Source organism: Cuculus canorus, chromosome Z, assembly GCF_017976375.1.
Source record: "Cuculus canorus isolate bCucCan1 chromosome Z, bCucCan1.pri, whole genome shotgun sequence".
In the NCBI taxonomy this organism is placed as follows: Eukaryota; Metazoa; Chordata; class Aves; order Cuculiformes; family Cuculidae; genus Cuculus; species Cuculus canorus.
The window spans coordinates 8771505-8795541 of record NC_071441.1 but is presented as its reverse complement, the minus strand read 5'-3'; the positions used below and the strand labels follow the sequence as shown (position 1 = coordinate 8795541).

Genomic DNA, 24037 nt, shown 5'->3' with positions numbered 1-24037 from the left:
CTCTAACCTCAGTTCTACCTTGTAGGAACATTAAAAAAAATGCTCTTAACCCAGACCACTTTCAATAACACGCACTGCCTCCAGCAGATGCTGTTGTGAACAAAATGGGAGAGCAATATAGCTGCAACCCCACCACTCTCTGTGGAGCAGGGAGCTGCACTGCACCACCAGTACCATTCGAAGGGAAAAGGCTACAGCCTCCATAGCCATTCATTTCTGGTTAACCTCCACTTTGAAGAGGTTTCAAGTGGCTGTGAGGATTCCCTCATTTGTCTGTAAATGCAGCACGATTCTTTAAAAAGGTGCACATGCACGAGCACAAAGCAGAGAAGGAGCCTGAGAAACAAAGAAGACAGAGAGTTGTGCAGCTGCGGGTGTCCCACCACCTGCATGCCAAGAAAGAGCCATAAGTAAGAAAATTACTTACCTGGGAAAACTTTGATTTTACAGAACAATGAACAAAACACAGAACAATGAACACAATGCGAGAAGAAAGAGAAATGCAGATTTTGACATGTGATTTAAAGAAGCAGGTTGAAAAGGTGCAGGTGCAGTCCCAGCTGTTTGCAAACTCAGGGGAGACCCATGCTAGCAGGCTGTCCTGGGTGGACAGGCCAGGAGCTATGACTCATGGTGAAGTCCTTCAGGAGGTCTGGATGTCAAGACACAAGTTTTTTCACACAGTGCTGTCAAAAGACTCATCCCCATTTTGGAGAGGCATGGGCAAGCTTAGATGAAGAAGCAATAACAATGGTTTCTTGTTTGGCAACTAGAACTGACTAATAGTGCATTCCTTTCAGATTAAAACTCTATTTTGAGGTGAAACCTGCAGGAACAGAAGGAAAAGCAATACTCTGAGTTTCTTTTGCTTAATTAATCCAATATTTATGAGGCAATAAAGAGCTAAATTAGTACTCTTAAGCCCAGTATAATGCACGTGTTCAAAAAGACTCCAGGAGAAGAGGAGCACAGAAGAAGGCAACATCTACAACATTGCACTAGGAATTCCTTAGGCAACATGATGTAAGGTTTGGCTTTCTCCACACTACCTCCTCCTCCAACACTAACCTGATCACCTTTCTATCCTCACCTCAGTCTCATACTAGTGATGCCACTGGTACTTTGCAAAACAGTGACCACATTATTTCAGATACATTGAACTGAAAACCAAAAAGACACACAAAGAATAGTCCTGTGGGCCAGAAGAACCGCATGGGACCCAGAGTACACCAGGGTCAAATGTTATGTAGTATGAACGCAGCTAGTCAGGGACCTGATGTAGGCTACTCTCTAGCTCTGCTTCATCAGCAATACAGCCATAGCCTGACAAGAGTTCAAGCCAAAGCAAAATTGCTATGTCACCGACACCGAGCCCAGGCAAGTGTTGGTAAAAGGTTACATGGAGGTATTCATGAATGAAGATAGATATCAGGCACAAACTGGGAAGTATTACAGTGATGCTGATGATGACAATGATGATGCAGTGTGGCAGGGTCAGACAAAGAAGTTATATGTCATTATCTCAAGTAATCTCTTTACATTTCATCTGTTGTTGTTTACAAAGGGTGAAAAAGAGGTAAGCGGATGATTGGGAGCTAAACCAACTTTTTCTTAATTTGTCTGTTTACTATGCTGTCTTCCAGATATATCAAAATAGCGTATAGTGCAGTCTGTGCATAAGTCACAGTCATTTTATTTTTCTTATCTCTAATATGCTGTCTCTTTATCAGTAGAACCATGTAGATAAAGAAACTATATAAAATGGAACTTCAGCTAAAATATGGCATCCCTTTTATGTCAAAGTTGGCTGATTATATGTCTTTGATCTTTCAGCTAGGGCATCAAGGCCAGCATTTTTAATAACTCACACTTGGCAGAATAAAGTCTGCCTCTGAGAAAACAGGAGGGATACCATTAATCTGTTTCTAAACAAACAGTGAGTTATAACAGCTCTCTAATTTGAAGAGAATAGATCCTGAGCTGGAATGAAGCACCTAAGTGCCAGCCAAGTTCAGTGAAGAGTGAATAGCGTGTATATCATAATTTATCATGACACTGCTATTTTGTGATCTACAAGAAGACATTAATTGTTTTGGAAGTGCTTGCGAGAGTGAGCTATTTATGATCAATTGGGGCACTTGTAATATGTTTTTCCCTTTTGAAACACTGACTCTTTTTTTCTTTTTTTTTTTAACTTACTTTATCTATTTAGCTATTTCATTGTTCCTTCAGGAACTTCAGACTATTAATTAAAAGCAGATAGGTTATCATTCAGTACTGAAATCACTTGAGTGATGAAGCATGTATACCAACAGCCTGTATTTATGAATGCAAATGTGCAAGCCATTAATGCCTAGGTAAATCGAGAAGTTGCTATGATTGTGGAGAATATCTTGAAGTAAAGATTAAAAATAACAGTTTTATGGACTTGATAGGCATTTCAGGATTTGTCCAGTCATTATTATATAAGCTAAGTACTCTCATGATGACTTTCATAGAACTCTTTCAAGACAGTAAATGACCAGCAGCTCATGATAACCAAGAGAGGAAGCTGAGAGAAAGACATGCCAGCAAAATACAATAAACATTCTGTTAAAATCTGCAGAATTACATATATGTAATTCCAATGCTTTGCTACCAAAAACATTACAATAAGAAAAAAACCAACATTAAAATAAGAGAAATAATAAGAAAACCAAATAAATTTTTGAAAAGATCAAGAAGTCTTTTTATACTGAAGGAGAACCATAATGTTTGGTAACTTGGTGGCATGTTATTACAAGGCATTAGTTGCGTTAGCCACCAAGGGCTATGGAAAAATGAAGTATAATATCTAGACTAATGATCTTTTCAGCATTCTGCAAGCAGCATGTTACATATCTCAGTTATAACACCAAGCCACAGTAGGCACTACAAAACTAAGTAGAAGCACACGAGGCATTCCAATTTATAAAAACCTTTGCAAAAAAAAAAAAAAACGACATGAAAGTCTGAAGCCTCCTTCAGACCTAGACTATCTAATGAACTAAAGGCTTTCACATTAGTCTCATTGGCCTTTATAGATGACAACTCCAGCTTCATTTTAGTGAGCCTTTATGTTCTGAAAAGCCAAATCATAGATGAAATTGGTTTAGATCTAGCCGGTATGCTTTGTTTTGTAACATACTAGAAGCAAATAACTTATCAAGCCAGTGAGCACTGAACAATTTATCCAGTGAACTCACAGATACAGCTAATTTTATCATCCTCAAAATCAGGGAAAGACAGAAAGTACAAATTAAGATGTATAGAACTTGCAGGGAAAACAGCAAGGCAAATATGTTACATGGACACATTTAGGTTCTCAGTAGTATCTGGCAATGTCCACTTCAATAAAGGTTGGGATAAATTATATTGCTAGCACAATACACAGAAGAATTAAGAAATATTTCTGCATGCTTATGGCAGTACATCACTATGAGCTTGTTTGCAGACCTACCAGTAAAGCAGAAATGAGCAGTGTGGTTATGACATGCCCTCAGCTGATAAAAACTGAGACACCAGAAATCATTGTTGGGTGAAAAACACAATAGTATACTTATAAACACAAGTTTTATTACAAATACTAAATAAAGTGTTAAAATCATGCAATGGAACAAACACAGGAAGAAGTTCGCAGATATCTGCTGGCATAACCCCTACAAAGGTGAATTTCAGTTGACAACAAATAGCTTCTTGACATTGTGGAAGATACCGATATCCTTGAAAGTAATGAATTCGTGACAAAGTGAAAAGGTGAAGTGTATATGGCAATGTGAAAAGAAATATCTCCAGAGAGAGAGGATTGCCTTTACTGAGACTGTAAGCTAACTGGAAAGTAACTTTGATCAAGATGTCTTGGAAATTCACAAAGACTTTCTAGGAGCTGCTTGTATTTCACAAGTTACATCAGTGATAACAGACAATATGCCTTCAAGTGTATTAGTCTTTCCGGTAATCTTAATCTTGCTCAACTGACTCAACCTAACTGAAAGGCAAACCTCTATCACCAATCATCATGGACTCTTTTGTCACAGAAATGGGAACAACATCAAATAATTAAAATATGTTTAAGCAAAAGCAAGCATAAATGGGAGGCCATTTTTTGTTTCTGTGGAGCTGGATAATGTCACTGTATTTTGACCGTATCTTTCAGATAATAATAAAAAATGTGTCAATGACATCGCATCAATGTCAGTTCTTAGCAATGTGAATTCCTATAGAAGTTCATAGGATTCGTGTCTTAGTGCAAGAGTGTGTGGAGACATCAGACTTGGGACTGGAGACCAGGGGGCTCTGGAGCACCACAAGTACTTTAGTGTCAGTACAGGAGGACCTGATTTCATTTCACTTTGAAGTCATGTAGAACAAGCACATAAACTCTTTCCTGTTTCTCCAAATGCAATTCTATTTTGTATATTTCTCATGTGTCCTACATGTTAATGATGCCATTCATCTGACCTGCTTTTCACATGTGCTTTAGAATGAGATTAGTTGTGTGCTACTAGCATCTGGTTTTCTCTTGCCTGTGAAGGACTCTAGCTCAGAAACTGGTATCTACAGTGCAAAAAAATATCCATAGCATAGTTTAGTTAGATGGATCCCATCTATTGAATTCTACGTACAACATCCTTCATTTGTAAGCACATACGTATCCTGAAATAAAGAGGATTACAAGCCACGCAAAGCAAACTCTCCCTTATAGGATCTCAGTGCAACACCAATGCCTGTTTCCAAGAAAGAAACTCTGCCTCAGGAATTTACTTTGGTCAGGAAAGGTAGCAAAAAGTAACTTGTTCCATTACCTTTCTAATAAAGTATAAGGGCTTCTATTGCAGGAGTGGATGGATGTTTTCCTGCATCATAGTTAGTGATGGGAATCACTCATTTACCCTGGCAAGAATCTCAGAGACAGAGTAAATTAGCTGAGCTCTACATTTGTATGTCTGCACAATGATATAGAACACCAACACTCCTCAATGACTGACCTTCATTAAATCCATCATGGCTGTTGTAAAATGGCATGCTACAGTCAGTTTTGAGGTAAATAAAATAGAGACTTTGGAAGAATAGCACCTGACAATCCTTTCACAGCTTTCCTGTTTTATATATGTATACATTAGATATTATTTAACAGTCTAGTCTGAACAGAATATTTTATTTGGAGCTATAATGTATAGAGTAAAAAAAAATTCCCATAAAGGATTTGTAAAACAATCAAAAATAATAAACTCCATGGTCTAAAAAGGCTCACTCTAAGCAGACCTTGAAACTTGTTATTTTAATGTTCCTTGATTCTAAAGTGTTGCCCTGGTAGTGTAAGTTATTCTAGCATTTCACACACCATCTCATGTACTGGGAATTCTAAAACCCATCAATGATTACTTTCTGATGAAACTGAATTTCTCATGCAAATTTCTTTTGAACATATTCCTCAGATTATTGATTAAAACTTGTCTGAGCTATCTGCAGCAATCAGGTACTTGGATCAGTTAGCAAGGATCAGACAACGTGTACCGAAAATATAGTAGATGCCTTACAAGCATGTCACACTTTCCTCACTCCGTGTCCCTCCACCTCTCTTTTTTTTCCCCCATTGCTATTTAGTAATGTGGATTTCTTTGGCAGCATTGCCATCCTTTTGCTAACGTGCACAGGAGGCAGTAACAACTGCCTGCAGACAGCCTGTTCCTTTTCAGGCTGCTATTAGGTCCAGAGGTCAAAGGTACATTTCACCTACAAATAGCTGTGTGCCAAATCCAGGGTTCTTGGAATTAGGCCAGCTTTTCATTCTGTGTAAAATGGTGTCAGTGATGCTGTGCTGGTTTGCGGCATCTGAGGATCTGCCCTGCTCTGCTGCTGCTATTTGGTCAGGAGGAATGATAAATGTATATTCCCCTGAAATAAAATCAATCTGGTGACCTTCACAAGTCACTAAACCAGGTCTGTCAGGAGGACCAGACTGACATTTTGCCTTTTATTATTTGCTGGCACGGATCTATATTTGCCCCATAGGAACTAGGAGTGGGAGAGCCTGATTTAATAGAACATTTTAATTACAACACAAGTCTGTTCCACTGAGCTGATCTTTCTTTCTGTGACCACCTCAGAAAGCAGCTAGGCTGTGACTTCAATCTCTTTCTTTGAGCCATATGAATGTCAGGCAGGTCCTCAGCAGCTATCGGAAAAGATATGCCAGGAAAAGCTTTCAGGTAAGTACTGAAAGACGTTTTAAGTAAGGGCTGTGCAGATAAAGTATTTTTATTAAAACTAATGTAACATGGGACTGTTTCATAGATATATTTTTGGCAGTCTTTCAGGACTGCTGGCTCACAGTGCCTTCAATATCTCCAGTCATGGGGAGAGGAGGGAAAAATCTCTATGAAAACTCTTTCAGTTCTGGAAGAGCCATGGTAGCCAGATAACATATGACCTTCTTGCTGAGGCACTAGTGATCAGTCTCTCATTGATCAGCACACAAGAGAAAAGATTTGGTGAAAGGCATCACTACTACTCTGTGGCTAACGCTAACTGTGCTGCAACTAACTGTGTGGGTGAAGCACCAAGCAAATACCACATCCCTGCATCCGCCTTGAGTTGGACAGTGAGTCTTCCTCCCTCTGCCTCCCTTCTCTGCTGTAAAAACTGCAAAAAGACATGTATGAAAGCTGTGTCAGAGATAACAAGAACGGAAGGAGTTGCAGCAGGTGTTGAGCATTAAAGTACCATCTGGGGCTGTCAAATTCCAGCCAAAACAGTCTCCTCTGCAACTGCTCGGAAGGGTGGGATGGCATAGTTACTCAAGGTCAGGCAGGCAGAAAGGAAAGCAGAAGCTCTGTCTGAAGTCTGTGGACTGTTTCAGGAGCCAGAAAGATTGTAGCTATGCTATTAATTACTAGGCAGCATTAATGCAAGTGCCAGCTCACATTCCTTCTCTAATTACTTTTGCTGATGTATCGTGACATCTTGAAATCACCCTTGATTCTGATTGTGTAAGCCAGATTCCAGAAACATGGCATGGATCACATCAGCAAACACGGAAAAAGTATTGTCCCTCCCTATCTGAGGTTAAATTAAGCTAAAACATTCCTCTCCTTCCTCAGACAAAAGCTGAAAAAAACCTGAGGCCATCAGAGCATACTGAAACTCGGGCACCTTTCAAAGCCTACAGCATGAGGCTCGGCAGGCTATAATCAACCTTTTGAAAGGTTTCCAAGAAACACACACAACTCAGTCCAGGCTTCACATCTGCAATTTTGTTTGTCCAATGTCCCCTGAGTCTGACATTAACTTCTATGTACTCTCTATCAGCTGCAACTTCTGAGAGAATATAGAGATTCTTTACTTTAAAATATGGCAACTGCTGAATGCTTGTCAAGCAACAATCAACTGAAATGCACAGATTCTGTGGCTGGCTTTATTGAGACAGACCAACTAGGAAAAACACCTGTAAATCCTATTAACATACAAATGCATTTGACTCTGGAGCTACTTTTACTGAAAAAGTAAGAACAAATATCTCACATGTTCAAACTAAAACATAGCAAAGATACAAAATCAGATGATAAATAATTGTGAGGTGACCAGGCTCACTCTTTCCTGTGTGAGTCGCGTTTTGCAGTGTAGTTGTGTAGTTTTTGCTAGGTAAAAAAATGTGGGCAGACAGTGAAATGCTAACCAACCGCTTCACACCTGTAGCTCACAAAATTGAAAATACAGTATTATGACCACAAATTAAATACCCAGATAAAGATGACAGTGGTTACTCCTCTTTAAGAACATAACACGTGACTCGTGCCATTGAGTCTTACAGAAGGGGATTTATCCAGAACAGATGATGGCTGCTATGACCTCCGGTGAACGCCAAGTCTGGCAACACTGCTGGTTATTCATACTGTCTCCTCAGGGGTCCAGAGCTGGTATTTCAGAAATAAAGTAAGATATGCATTACCCATATGCAATCAATAAGACTTTAAAAAACATATTGTATAGCTGCCTCTTAAATTAATGTACAACTCATAGTGGTATCAGTGGGAGAAGAGAAAGGTCCAAATTCAAATGGCCAAAACTGCATCTAAGTTTCCCAGCTCTCTATTTCGTATTGGTTAGCTGCTTCTGAAGAGCCGAAGCCAACACATAGGAAGCAGTAGGCAAGAACTTGGGTGGATTTTAGGTTTACCCAGCTGGCTGAATCCTTTGGAAGACTCCATCATGTCACTGTATCACCTCCTTCCACTGTAAATACACAGCCCAGATATTTGCATTTCTTTGACTGGCTGAGGATTTTAGCAATCAGTGTTTCTTTGTCTTCCATCAAATAGATTTTACAAAATCGATTTTTCTTTAATTATATTCTCCTCATACAGGCTGTTTTATGTAAAAAAAAAAAAGAATAAGAGAATCAATGTTAAGGAAGTAAGAAAATTTTGTGTGTTGTTTCCTGCTATAGATATTACCTTTAGTATCTGTAATTGCCATGCTTGTAATGCTGACGGGGAAAGAGTATTGTAATATTATGTCGTGCGGCAGCCAGAGGCCATAACTTTCACTGTAAGCTCTTGGTTAATTCTTATGACATTAGAAAAAGATGGATGCGCTCTCTTGCAACTGCAGAAAGTATAAGGCTAAACTTTTTTTCTATACATTCTGAAACCATACCATACTTTGCAAGATACACAAACAATTTTGCTTGGAAGCTTTGGATTTAGTTACCAGTATCATGAAGCCAAAAACAAATGGAGTACTGTAAGACTAACTTATACAGATGCAGGGTCCAAGGCAGCTCCCGTTTTTTTAGGTATAGTCTGTCAATTCAACACAGTCACTTCTCAGCACTTCTTGCATCATGTCTTAAGAGTTTTGGAAAGGCTCCCAGTGACTGATTACGTATACTTCTTTAAACTAGATCCAAATGTCAGTGCCTAGGCTTAAAAATATTGGCCCCCCTCCAGAAAAGTATGCTTTATCACAGATTATAGACATTAGAAAATTAGTGATAGAGAAGACCTATGATATCATCTTGTCTCTCTCCATGAGCACAGGGGTGTTCTCCACAGTATATGTCAGCCAGTTTTGTTCTTTCTGGTTTAAATGACTCTCAGGCTTTCATTAGACTCTTCTATGGTCTAATTTATCTTACTTCTATGACATCTGTCCAGATATTCACCCCACATTTCACTATGCTGTGTTTCATCTCACAATTTTGAATTGTTTTCCTTCCTTTTAAGTAGAAAATCAGGATCTCTTTGTGTTCTGTGTTCTCAGGAAGGGCAAAAAAATCTGGACTTAAGTAGACAGAAAATATAAGTGGGTCTCAAGTGCATCCATCTGAAACTCTCTCAAACAATTATGGTGCCTGGCCGAATGCAAACATCTCCAACTCAAAACTATTCAGAGAAAGAGATTAGTGAGCTATTTTCTAATGCCTTCTTTAAAATGAGTTTTTTCATTGTAATTTTCTGTTTGTTCGGGGTTTTTTTAACTGTAGTGTGTGCACATCATCTCTTCAGAGTCAATAGGTAGATTTAAATATTATTTGAATAGCAGTTGAATAGACATGACCACTCATATAAAAGTATGTCTGTTGTGGGGTTTTTTTCTAATAGTGCCTTTTTAATTGACTGGTTTAGAAGGCACTTCCATGTCAACATTCATATTTGCACTCTCAGATATCTTGTAGCATCCTACTTCCGACATTGGCCTTACACAGTCACTTGTCCTCCAAAGCATTTCTCTTCATGCACCCACATTATCTTCAGAAAACATCTAGTGGGCAGGCCATCGTATTTAACAAGAAGTGCTATCTAACTAATCTCATTAGACAACATAATCCTGATTAAAATGTCCAGGCAAACAGCATTTAATAGGATGAGTAAAAACATGGATCCAAAGAAAATGTGCACTTTTAATTGTCCTCAAATAATAAAACACTGCTTTTTACTTCCAAAAGCTTTTCACAAACATCATTACCTAAAAAGAAAGAAGAGACATCATAGTAGTTTTAAGCAGCGGCACCACCTTATACACCATCAGTAGCATTTCAAACGAATGTATTGGGTATTATTAGACAAACATCAATTGTTCATATACATTAGGTTGGCTGCTACATATGTGTATGTAAATGTGTATAGGGAGATGAGTGTATATTCATGCTCATGCATACGTATATGTAGGCTGGCTGTTGTGTTTACAAGATGCTTAGCACCCAGGAGAAAGAAACATCTACTAGAACACCAAATTAGTTGCAGCTTTTGGGCCACCAGAGGAATCAAATTTTGAGGAGTGCTGTATCCCAGGAAACAACTGATATACCCTATCCCCTTCACCTCTTGCCATTCTGGCTCTAATTGTTTTGGCATTGTGAACATACCCTTTCTACTACAATGTGTGGCCCAGTGACACTGGGGGGTATATTTGCTCCATCTCTGATAAGACCTCTGTGAAATACTGTCCTCCCTACTCAAAGCAAAAACGTGGCAGCAGATTGCACAGAAAGGGCCTTACTGTAAGCTAGAGTTTGTGAGTGTTTGCTAAGCAATTTTAAGTATGCTAAGCTTTCTAGCCTCCTTACGGACTAAGAAAGAACTTTATCTTCTCTTCTCTCGAGTACCCTCCTACTAGAAGAAAAGCAAACCTGCTCTGAGATACTTCAGAAGCCTTTCTGTCATCATGACGGATATTAATGGCAGGTATTTTGTACTATAACCTCTCGCTGCTATTTTTCATTTGTTTTAGTAATTACTGGCCTAAATTCATCACTGCCAGAACTCCATTGATTCAGCAGCAGACCCTCCTAGGTAAATCTGTCCCTTGTGTTTAAGCAGCTGCTGTACCTCCTCTGGCTCAGCTCTACATTAACAATGTGGTCTTGAGAAAATGCTCATAGAAGTATCTGTATCCCATTCCCTCTCTACACAGGAATTTTATTTCTGGAAGGTCTTTTAATAATTTCCTTCAATTTATCTCAATTCATGGTTCTCAGTTGTAAAAGTCTGGCAACGAAATGCAAGAAATCACTGTGTTGCTGTTCTTCTCTATCGCAGACATCCACCAAACTCAAAATATCTGCACTATGCAGTCACTCAGGCAACATCTATGTAAAGGAGCCAGATACAGAACCTAAGAGGAATGTAGGTCCCCGAGCACCTCTGACAGATATCTAGAAAACAAGAAATATTCGAGAGAATAGCAATCATTGTTTCTGAAAGTACAAGATTACCAAGCACAAGAAATTTAACCATGTAATTTAGGATGACGTAGAAGCCAGAAGTATATGCAAGTCCTGTAACACACTGATGAGCAACAGATGAGCTGAGTACAGTTATCTGTGATGATTTGGACACATCTTCCAGCATCGGCAGTTCCTAAACCACTGACTGCTGAAGGACCTACAAGGGCATGCCAAATGAAGGTTTTTCTGTGTCTGCTCAGTTCCTACACTTCTAAGCACCAGTTGCTTAACTGCTGCTGGAGAAGACAGTGGAGCAGATGGCCTACTGCTCTCATAAATATTGTAGATCCTGTAGTGTCTTTGAAGATAAAGTGCTTTTGTGATCATGTAGTATGGATCAGATCTCATGAAGACCCTACTCTGACTAGTCATCCTTCCAGACAAATAGTCTCTCAGCAGTTTTATTAATTGACCAAAGGATGCATAACCGTGCTCTTGGTCTTAATTTTAGACAATTGTTCCTGGCTGTAGAGTTTTGATGGAGTGATTTAACAATGCCTCACCTGAGGTGAGTTATAAATCTGCTATGGATTAGGCAGAGATCACTACAGCCTTGGGGTGGATTGGAGAAGCTGCGCAGCTGTTCCCTTCGCATGTGACATGAAGCATGTGCCACACAGGAGGAGAAGAGACAGTCTCCTGCCCCTCCCCACCATCCACCAGCAAATCTCCTCCTGGATTAAGCAAGTTCATTAAAAGGTTGACTGTTATCTGGCTTTGTTTCATTCAGAGCTCCTTTTTTTTTTCCTACGTCTGAGCCCATTGCAATATCATTTTGGTGAACTCCTATAATATGTCTTAGCTTCCAGTTAGAGATTGGAAAAGATCCTATCATGTTTGTTCACAAATATGATGTGTGTGATTTTGCAAATCTCAGTAGGCAAATGACTAAATCATTTATTGTTCATCTTGTTTTGAGTGGCCATCTGATGGCATTACATATAACAAAATTTACTTGCTAAAATGCTTCCTGAAAATGGTAAAGCTTCATCCTTGCCTGCATAAATTTAAATCCCTGCACAGTCAGAGTTGTCCTAAATTATTTCTGTGAACTTACTATTACTGGGAAAAAAAAAAAGCACAAGAAAACTTAGAAAAGTAGACAATGACTGATATTTTACAATAGCAGGATAATAAAGACCAGCTAAAATTTCTCATTCATCCATACAGATTCATGACATTTTCATGATTTGCAGACATGACAATTTCATATTCATGCAGCTGTCAAGACAGTTGTAGATTATAACCAATCTCACAAGTCACAGCAAACCAAATATGAAGTAGAAAAAAATACTTGCAAAGAGCTTTCTTTACCATTAAGCCAACTTGAATACTAACACAAACAAATCAAGCACGTTTTTTCACCTACTTAAAATATCTTGGCTAATCCCATAAGACTTATTTTTTCTAAAAATGAATGTACTTGTTATATTTACATCTATGCAGTCCTATCTAATCTTGATAATGTTACAATGAGTAGTTTAGAACTTACAAGCTGCCCAAGTAACTCCAGTTAGGAAAGAATAACATGCGACATGCGTGTACTATAATTTCAAAATTATTCAAGAATAGAAATATGCTCAAAGAACTTCAAAAGGTTTCAGCCTTTATTCAGTGGCAAAACAAATCACAAAACCATTTTTAAAGTCTTAATTTTTTTTTTTCCAAGGTTGCTCAAGTTGCTTAGCGAAGTGTTCACGCAGGACAAATAGGTGAGTCTGTAGGGTGTTTATTTTTAGTGCCGAAGTCAGTTGAAATCATAGAATCATAGAGTCACAGAAATCAACCATGACTGCCTTTGTGCACCTCCCAGCAGCCACTGCCTTTCTGCTGCTGGACGCCATAGCACTGCCCCAAAGCTGACTGGCTGAGACTCAGCAGGTGCTTTGAGGAGGTAAGAGCAGCACATGGTGTGGAGCCTACCAGCAGGCTGGGGATGCGCCCATGTGCCTGTGTGACACCCTCTAGCCAGTGGCGAGCACAGCAGGTGATCAGAGGAGTGAGCAAGCATCCGAAACAAGAAGCACAAGTCTCACAGTCAGGCAAAATCAGAATTAACAAGGGCATGGGCAACATTCAATTTCCTTTGTATACTCCCCTCCTATTCTGAACATGCTGTGGATATCCCAGCTGCGTAAAGAGTTCACAAAGGTGTGCAAACACATGGAATTCAATAGCCCCTTTGTACAAGAATCACATTTGGAAGCATGTAGAAGAAGAGAAGCACAGGCCCAGGCTGATGCTCAGGATGGAGCCAAGCCTGGAGGTGAGGGATATTGCTGGGAGCTTGCTGGAAACCCAAGCCAGCTGAATGGCCACACTTGCCTCGGGGTGGCTGCTGGGCCACGCTGCTGCCCACAGGCACAGACTGTCTCTGACACCAGCCTGCTCCTGGTACACCTGCGGTCACTGGTTTGTCCAGGACGTCTGATACCTGCAGACATGGTATTGCTATCCCCAAGAGTTTCTGCCATGAATGATGTTTTCTCAGCCAGCTGAGACAAAGCAAAGATATTTCCCTACCAGCTACATCTCCAAAGAAACTGTGCACATTTGCCTTTTGCTTAGCTAATACATGTTTTCACTCTTTTCCAGGATTTTTTATTTATTTATTTATTTATTTATTTATTTATTTATTTATTTATTTTTTAGTTTAGGCTTGCCTAACCCGACTGAGAAACATCTCCCTCTCTCTGGAAATGGGGCAATTTTAGCAGGAAGGTCTTTCCTTGTCTAACCTTTGGGGAGGCATAACCGCTGCAGGCTACACAGTGCAGGGAGGAAGCCCTGAGGTTTCAACTGCCACCTATTGTGCCACAGAAAAGCCAACACAATACACAGTGCTGCACTGCAGCCCAGCCAGGCAGCACAGCCCCGATTTGAAGGTGCTGCTGTTGCTTGAGATAGCCTCAGCACCTCCCCTCATCTGCTCTCATGTTCCTATTCCTTCACATCTATGTATTTAATCTGTGAATCACTTATTTCTAATGTATGTGGAGGTTTCAGTTACATTTGTAGAGGAAAGGTTCCTCTTTGTGCTTATTTCTCCCATGTATGTATGTGGGATATAGCAGTCAGACACTCCAAGCTGAATAATAAGATGTTGGGCTTGAGCTAACAAAACAGGCTTGTCTTGTGTCAGAGCACAAATTGAGTGAGTTCATGCCTATCCATCATATCCAGAATAAACACACACAGAGTTTTCCAGTGGTCCCAAAGTGCTTCCAGCTTCTCTTGACAGTTAAAGTATCCACATAGTTGAAGGCCACACTTTGACCCACTTGCATGGTTTTGTAATCTCATGAAAGGTCCTCTGAAGTTCAAAAATTACTTCATATAAAAGCCACTTGTCAGCAGCAAAATGTTTTCTGCATTTCTGTTGCAGACTCATTCTAGAAATCACACTAAGAAACGAGCAAAGTTTACAACAGCCCTCCTGCAAACATCCACATAAGCATTTAAAGCCACATCAGTTCTGTGTACAAATCTTTTGCTTTTTATGAATATCAAATGAATATTATTACAATATCTCCAGAAAAGTGCAACAACAGAGACTATGAGGGAAGACTGCAGCAGAACACAGCGATCTCCCAATTTAGTATTCAACAGGTAAGGCCACCCTTGCTCCCACAGCTAGGATATTGAGCAACCCAACACTAGCCTGTATGGCCATTTGGAAGCCTTTTGCAAGTCCTGGGGCTGCTAGTTGGGTATGTGGCCCTGCTTTGGCCTTCCAACCAAGTGACCTCAACATTGTACTTAACTTGGGTTACTTTTCCTAAGCCTTCTATGTCTTGTCTAGGAAGACTGGAAAATCTTTGGACCTCAGAAGATACTTCAGGTTGGGTTTCAGCCCTGCATGACACCATGGGACCACAGTCTCTTCTTGGCCCCCCCAGTATGACTATAATTTCGCAGTGTTTACAGTAGTTACTGCCCAGGTGGAGGAGGCACCCACAAGCAGGCCACCTAAGTCTGGGAACTATCCTGGCTATATATCACAGTGATAATAAAGCCTGCTACAATCTACAGTCCTGCTGGGTTGTAGATTTTATGTACCTTCAGCAGCTGTGATTGTATAAGTCTTCAAAGGGATCATGGTGTTTTCCCAGAGTGCTTGGTTTGCTTCTGAACCTGCCTCTGGTGCTGTGTCCTACTTAACTGTCAGCATTTGAAGTTAAGCAACTAAGTGCACTATATATACTAAGACTCCAGTTAAATGTTTGCATTTTTGTTTGAGTTTCATCGGCTTATGGTTAAATTCCCACTTCTGTGTAAGCACAATAATACCAAACCACAGACCCGTCTGCTCCATTACTGCTAATGTACTCGTCACCTTGCAAAACTGAAGTAAAGTTCATAATCTGGGATAAGATTTCAACAGGAGCCCCAGGTATGCAAGGAATGCAGGACTAAACTCTTTGTGCAGCCATTTGCAGCTTACGTGTTACAGACACCTATTTTCTTCTCATATATGGGCCCTCAACATACCTTGGTAAACGCAATGTAAAATATTGCTAATCAAAGACTTACATGAACACATATCTTCAATTATCCTGAACACAAAAGACAGAAACCATCAGCTCATTCACTCCATACTACACAGCCCTCCGTAACCACACTGAAAAGAGTCAGAGGAGCAGCTTTTGATGCAGTGTTGTGCAGCTGCATTATTTACCTGTTATTTATCTGTTTACATCTGGACTATCTTGGTCATTGCTAAAGCCGACTAAGTAACCATCTAGCACGTGTTACTGCACTGTACTTACTCCTGTCTGCATGTGCTGGAGTTTATATACAGTACAAAAAATGTCACCAGCTGAAAAGATAAACTGGTTCCAGGTTGTAGCTGTAAAAAGAAAAATTGCATAAGACAATAACAAGACATGAATGGAGGAAGCAAGAAGTTTTTCTTTTGGCACTGTGTAAATTCTGATGCTCAACTTTAATGATATCTGTGATTGCAATGTGGCCCCGACAAAATGGTTTTGTTCATGTTACTATTTTTTCTAGCAACCACTTTTCTTATGCATAAATCTGATCTGTCACCGACTGTAGTCATGCCTTCATAACTACGTTAGCCAGCTTCCCTGAAGCATGCTACATCCCCAGACAGGTAGCAAGATGTCAGAGTAAGGGCTGTAAACAATTTCTGGGTTTTCACAAGTTAGACAGGAGGGGTCAGCATCCCAAGGATATGCAATAACTCTGGGACAGAAACACCCACTATTATAAGAAACTGAAATCATTAGAAACAACATAAATATACAGTTGTGGGACTTAGTCTTGTTATTGTCCTCTGATTTCTATATTAAGAGCCAGAAAAAGAGATTTGGAGAATCAGGACTAGAAAGAAAGCATGTGCTTCTGTAGCTTGCTGCACAAAAAAAAAAATATGAAGCAAGGTTATCTGGTATCATTATATCGTAAGCATTAATAAGGAACAAAGGAGATTTGTGTGATATAATAACCCTATAACACAATAAATAGATTCCTCTTGCTTCTACAACTAAAGCTAATTCACCGAATACCTTATACTTGCCTTTCATATAACCTAAAAGTTCTCAGAAGCAGTGCATGAACTTGTTTCCTCCAAGAATTAACTTCTCACTTAGATTTCCTGCTTTCTCTTGGGTCTGTTACTCTGCCAGTGTTATCCAAGTGTTCCATCGCAGAGTCCGGACACAACCACTGCTACGGCAGGTAGTGGTCCCAGAGTTCCTGACACTTCCTTATTCGTCCAGTTTTCTGTGTCTCATAGGAAAACTGGTACAGCAAACACACAAAAGCAGAGTTGTGCAAATAGCCTTGAAAAGACATTCAGGTGTTATTACTCTGCATTCAGTACGAGGATGAGTTGGCCTAGCTGCCCCAGCAATCCCAGCAAGACTGGGGGTCCCAATCTGTACCTCCCCATCCACTAGGGAAGAGGAAGCTGCCTCCTCCTGATTCAGTGCTGCAAGGGGTGACTTTCTTCCTTTGCCTTTTAGTTATAAAGAGATAGAGTCTGTTTTGTCTTTTTGATCCACTCTTCTTAATACTGTTTTTAGCCCACTGCCTTTAAATGATTATCTTTTCTTGTTTAATATAGAGCATTTTGTAGTCAAAGAGGTAAAATCACATGTTAAGCTTTTCCTGTATTTTACCGATGCAAATTTACTGTCACAAAGGTTTACAGCAAGTCTCTCAAAGCTTACCATTCATAGATGATTAGTCATGCTCTGTACTGTTATTTGCTATCTGGAATGGGACTTCATTAATTTGCAGGCATTCTTAATGCACTGCATAATGTCAGAGATTACCGGTTTCCCACAAATGAACTTTTCTTCCCTCACTTAAAAGGATTTAATAGAAAAACAATGCAAGTGTCTCTACTTAAGAGCTGCTTCTGATGGTTCAAAAAGTCAAGTGCTGATCCCATTTCACCATCTACTGGAAGCCTGCAGAATTACAGGACTGCTTGTGATTCTTCGCTTTACACACCACGATCTGAAAAAGACTGGATACTGGAGGAGTACTCAGAGGAAATATCACCACACATTTGTACTGCAGTTTGCCAGACAGCTGCTGGTGGTTAAGAGCCTAGGTGAACTTCTGATCTGGCCTGTAACAGGCCTTTTTTGTCTTTAAGTTATCTTGCAGAACAAACAATATCAACATTTAAAAAAAAAATAAAAAAAGTGAGGATTTGCATACAAATTTCCCTTTAACTGGTGTAATACCATGAACGTGGCATGCCCTGGCTCCAGCTCCCAGGTGTCGTGGACAGACATACCAGCAACTTGACTCTCCTGACTCATCAGGTCTCCACACCCACCCAATCTGCTCCTCGACACGCAAAGCTGATTTCCCCACTCCACCAGGCTTCTCAAACCAGACTTACGCCATGCCAGAGGTAATAAATGCAGTTTTAGACCTGAAAATATCATGAGGAAGTCTTCGGAGAATAGCAAGACAAAGCTACAGCATGGTAAGAGTGATAAACCCAGTGGGACATTCCTTGTTCTCTCTAAAGTGGGCCAAACAATCTGAGAAAAATTTTATCATTGATTTAGTTAATTACAAACAGAGTATCATTCGGGAAAACAATACCCATAAAACCCATTACTGTTTAACAGCTCTAATTACAGAGTGGACTCACAGGCATGTTTGGATTGTTTTAAACTTTTCTCACCGGATGCTAGAAATATCCCAATAAATCATACCATGGGAGTTGCCTTGATCCCACTGAAGTCAGGGGCAAAAAATCATACCAACTTAGCAGAGCATGGATTTGGCTTTATAAAGCAGGGGCAGAGCAGAACAGATCCTCACTTTGTCTTACATTTCATGTGGGAACCTCCACGAAGAAGCTGTGACTTCATTCTCCTTTCTCTAGTCACATTTTAATATCCAGTCAGAATATATAGCATGGTACTTGAAATACTTTATAATCAGATTACTATTACTGTATTTCATCAGCAAGGGAAAGTGAAAGTCGATGGTATCCCTTTGTTCATTTTTACTTCCGTTCACTAGATTACACGCTTAACAATCAATACTGAGTGTGCAAACACTGATGTTTGTGGTAGACCCATGAAGAAAACAGGGAAACACTTTGGCGCTGGAGCTGCTGTCTCTGCTGTGCTGGCTGTGGGCAGTGCTCCTTACAGAACAGGGCACTGGTGTTCCAGGCACCTCGTGAGGGCAGACAATCATACTATCTCAAAAACACTGTGTCAAGGTGAAAATTGATGCAGTGGCCTTGCCCACTTGCCAATGTCCTCTGCAGGGAAAGCAGGAGAGCCAATATGTAAGCTGAATCTATGCTCATGATAGCAATATGCCACAGAGCAGTGGCTGTCAGCCACAGACGATGGCAGTCTCTGCAGTGCCAGTCTTCAGCCCGGCTCTGCACCCCAGTAAATAACATTTACATAGCATCTGAATAACTTTCGACCATCCTCTGTGGTCTCACCACAATTTCTGCATTCACCTAATTAACAAGAGTTAGAAGTAGAAGGTGCATTAACCACCCTATATGGAGCCAAACGCTGATGCACAGGCAAATGTGGGCAAACAAACATGTAAAAAAAAAAAAAAAGAGATCCATGTTTTTATCTCTTTTCATCACTCCTCTGTATCAGGCCTTTCTTCCACTAAAAGAACCCTTCCCAAAAATCCCCCTCTACCACTGGCAGTATTAAAAGTCAGGAACACTTTTCTTAAATTAAAGATAAATGTGTATTACCAATATCAAAGCCATCATAGTTACTTGTGTCTAGAGTAGACTACCTCTTTTGCAGCTTTACCATCCTTAGCCAGGGTTACTTTCACAGCCAGTGAACACAGGAGGCTCTAAGGAATATGGGGACATTTCCTTCAAGTCTTCTATAGAAGGAGTAGAAAGATACTTCCAGAGGGGGCAGCGACTCAATCCCAACTCCTAACTCTCAGCCTTTCAGGCAGTCTTTGAGATGAGAGATGTCTACGACAGCTGAGACACAGAACTGTGTTCACCTGGCAGTCATGTCTACATGGGGAAAGGTGTTTTGCTTAAGCATTGGCTGTGCTTCTTTTCCAATGGAAGTAAAGAACAGGAGTTAGAATCATAGAATTATAGAATCACCAGGTTGGAAAAGGCATCTTGGATCATCAGGTCCAACCATTTCTATCAACCACTAAACCATGTGCCTGAGCGCCTCATCCATCTGTCTTTTAAATACCTCCAGGGATGGTGACTCAATCCCCTCCCTGGGCAGCCTCTGCCAGTGCCCAATGACCCCTTCTGTGAAAAATGTTTTCCTGATATCCAGTCTGAACCTCCCCTGGTGCAGCTTGAGGCCATTCCCCCTTGTCCTGTCCCCTGTCACTTGGGAGAAGAGCCCAGCTCCCTCCTCTCTATAAACTACTTTGCAGTAGTTGTAGAAAGTGATAAGGTCTCCCCTCAGCCTCCTTTTCTCCAGGCTACACAACCCCAGTTCCCTCAGCCGCTCCTCATAAGACTTGTTCTCCAGCCTCTTCACCAGCTTCATTGCTCTTCTCTGGACATGCAACGTTGAAAGTTGTTGGCTTTGAAACATGCAGTTCCAGCGGGCCGTGGGCACCTATCTCAGAGGAAGTACCTGGCTTTCCCATAGCTAAGGGCAAGCTGAACCCTGGCAGATATGCACATAGTGCCGTAGGGAATATTGTGCACCACTTGGTGCCCACAGGAATCAGCTGCCTGGTTTTTCTCCTCCTGGAGAGGCAGAGGATAGTGGAGCAGACAGCTAACTGCGTAATCTGCACTGCGCCAGTGCCCAGGGTCAGAAATCCTGTGTACACAGGGACAAAGGGCCTCTTGTCACATGTATGAAGCAAAGGCCACTGTTGTAATCTTTTGAAGATCACAAGGAGTGATCATTTGCGGTTCAAAATGCCTGACCACAGGTCTCCAGCTCCAGTGCCTCCTCCATGAAGCCAGCAGCCATGGCAGCTCTTTGAGCACAGCTAAGGCGTTAGACTGGACAGACTGGACTTTCACCTGCTGGTGACACCTCCAGAGTGGCGAGGAGATGCCACTTAGGAGCTGACTGTCCGCATAACGAGCACTCTGCCCCCAGATTGCACAGCCAGCGCTTGCCACACGGTGGATCCCTCCTCAATATTAAAAAAAAAACCGCCTGAGATGAGGGGAAGTACAAACCAGTGAGCAATAGAGGAAAGAAGCAGAGCCAGTCCCTGGCTCCGCAGTTCCACCACATGCCTGTGCACAGTTAAGGACCCTTGAGCAGATCACATTGCCACATTTTGGAGGATTCCAGCTCTGGCTTTTGTTTCAAGCTGTCGAGGATATATTGCTTCTTGGACTACGCTATCTTCTCCCAAACACATAGCTTAGGTTCAGAAGCAGATGCTTGAGATGTGAATCACCTCCAGATGCAAAGCATGCATTGTCCACGTGTCGATTATGTGTCTCTAGCACCTGCTGCAGTCTCAGGAATTGGCCAAAACACAAGAACAGATTAAATACAGTGAATAAAGTCTAGAGGCTTCTTAGGCTGGCCCAACTTAGGCATAGCTTTAGCATAGGTTCTGTCTGCACTTTCAGACAAAAAGTATCTTGCTTTTCCTAATTTTCGTATATTAATTTGCCTTATTCAGCAGTAGCAATGTGTCTCTTCCAGTGCACTAGTGCTAAGTAAACTTGTCATATCCCTCTCATCCACCAGTACCTAGGCACTGCTGGTGACCTAGTGCTCCAGCTAAATTCCAAGTCAGTCCATTTATTATTCTTTCTTCCATGGAAACAACCCAGCAAAAAGCAAAGCTCATCAGGGTCCCCTCTCCTCTGCAGCAGAGCCTGAGTTCCCAGTTTAGGGCAGTAGAGGCCCAGTCAAAAAATTAACTTGACGAGGTGGTTCTGCTGTTGGTTTGGCAGACACTGGGTTTGGAGCACCTACCATGAACTATTATCCCTGTTGCACTATGCTGCTGGAGCTATCACTACCCACTTCAGCCATTTTTTTCAGTTATTAACTGTTCATTAAACGTTGTACATCAGCTAACTGTAATTGCACAGTACTAAAATAAGGTAGAAAGGGTTTAAGAGTAAAACCAGGAAATATGTGATCTCTGGAAGGATCATTTCACAAGCCACCCTCAGAAACATGCTGACAGCACATGGCTGCAGGCACCCTGCCTGCAGGGCTGTCTGTGAGTGCAGCACATGCAGTTCAGCCAACACAGCGAGGATACTGCGCTGTGCAGCTCTGCACATGCTCTGTCTGCCAGCAAAGTCCCACTCACCCTCTAAGGCTTGTTTGTCTACGGGCAGCGCTCAGCTGCTGAGGTTAGATGAGCTGCAGCATCTCTCAGAGCTGCTTACAGGCAGTTACACATGCTGAAGATAAAATGTTTTTCAGGAGCTCAGTCAAGCTTCCAGGGGTGTCATTTTAAAAGGGACCGTTAACAGACAGAGTATACCATTCCCATTAGGCTGGTGATAATGTCCTTGCCTTGACAACAACCTGCAGCCGTAAAGCAAGTTTAATTTTCTGACAAGAAGACTGGCGACAGCTATCGTTGCATTGTTTACTGTAACATATGGGATTCTTCCCTGAAAACCCAGGAGATGGCATTTGTCTGGTCTGGTTGTAAATAATGAGATAGACCACAATGGATTTCAGTTCCTCATCAGTGTTCGATCAGCACAAAGGTAAGTCACCTGCTACTAATTTCAAAATCCTCTAGACCTCCCATGCCTCCCATGCAAACGTATTAAGATTACTTGACAGATGAATGACAAAAATTTTAGGGAAATATTAGGTCTCATAGAGATTTATGTTGGTTACACGTGAAGGAATTTTTTCTATCAGTTTAGACAAGGCAATTTCAGCCTATTGCCACAGTGATTTTTTAGAATAAAAATTTTCAGCAGAATAGAAACAGCATCTAATTGTTCTTATTCTTAATACTGAGAGATGTATGTATGTATTTATAGTTTATTTATACATTGGTCCTCTTGTGGAGATATGTATATAAACAATTGCAATATTAGCAAACAGTGTCATTTAAAATGGAGTAAAATTTTAAGAAAAGCTGATTTTCACGTCTGCCAGTTTGTATACACTAAAAGGACTGGGTGCCAACAAGTGATCAACTTTTCTTCTGCAAATCTCAGCTGTATAGGTAAATATTGTCATAATTGTGAATTTAAGATACCTTTAAAAGACCCAGCATGAAGATTTTCTGCATGGTAATGTTGCTATGGAAATACAAATGTCTCTTTGTTATTGCCTGTTTTTAAGTTAAATGATTAAAATTCACGTCATTGTCTGCCAATACACGCTTTTATGTCTAATTGCTAATGCCTAATCCACTATAAGGAATGTAGAGGCATTCCTTTTATGTTCCCAAAGCAGGAAGCTGTCACTATTTCACTGTCCATGTTGCAACAAATTTCTCTTTAAGTCAGCTTGGCAAATAATTTGTGTGCTGTGGCCAGTTTCCAGTACATACCTACACAGTGTTAAAGCTGATATGGCCATGCTGGCCCCACAGTGAAGGTGCTGGCTGTATAAAAAGATGAAGGGCAAGAGGAAGACAGACAGAAGCTGAGGGCTTTTGGCCAGCCAAGTCGCACAGGTTGTAATTTTGTGCTGGCCTGCACTTTTTTGGTGCATCCAAAATTAATACATGTAAAGTCCATGTAAAGAAGTGGACTTATGGCTGCCTTTCAGCCACAGTAGCACTAAACCTGAAACAAGCCTTGAGAGTAGGGGTCTACACCAGCCCAGACGGGACTGAACCCGAGTAGATGGGCAAGAGTGAGAAGCCATCAAGAAAAACTGAGTGACAAGATTGAAAAAATAACACCAGAAAGGGGATCTGTCCTGCAGAAATAGAGACAGGTGCTCCTAGGTCACATGTGAATGCTCAAACAGCCATTCTCAAGCTCTTCTTATAGAGGCACTATGAGTATGCAGTGACATACATTGACCAAGCAGTGCTCAGACAGGGGAGGGAGAGGGGAAACATTGCACATTCAGTGCCACGGGGATGGCTGTCAGGCATCTGAGGAAGTGTTGCTGAGAATGAGGCTGGAATATGACCAGGGCTGGTGAAGGAGAAGTCAACTCTTCAGATGGATAAGGAGGCAGACAGCCATGCAGGAGACCACTGACCCAAACCACCTCATCTGGGTAGAAGTGAGGAAGTTGGGAGGCTGTACCTCGCCTTGCTCCTGATCTGTAGCCCCTCCTCCAGCTAGGCCACTGTCCACATTGACCCATCCTTATTACTGCCCAGCATCATCTCAAGACCCAT

General features: G+C 41.0%; 1 protein-coding gene and 1 long non-coding RNA gene across 3 annotated transcripts in view; one reads left to right on the top strand and one right to left on the bottom strand.

Moving 5' to 3' along the window:
• The window catches only part of LOC128850343 (uncharacterized), a 50883-nt gene that overhangs the window by 15613 nt on the left and 11233 nt on the right, over positions 1 to 24037 (bottom strand). The gene's annotated exons all lie outside the window — the stretch shown is intronic.
• Positions 22014 to 24037, top strand: part of ANKRD55 (ankyrin repeat domain 55) — a 44984-nt gene continuing 42960 nt past the window's right edge. The window contains exon 1 of the mRNA XM_009555843.2: positions 22014 to 22427. Coding sequence (XP_009554138.1) covers positions 22388 to 22427 — 40 coding nt within the window. The 5' untranslated portion in view covers positions 22014 to 22387. The remainder of the gene's footprint in view (positions 22428 to 24037) is intronic.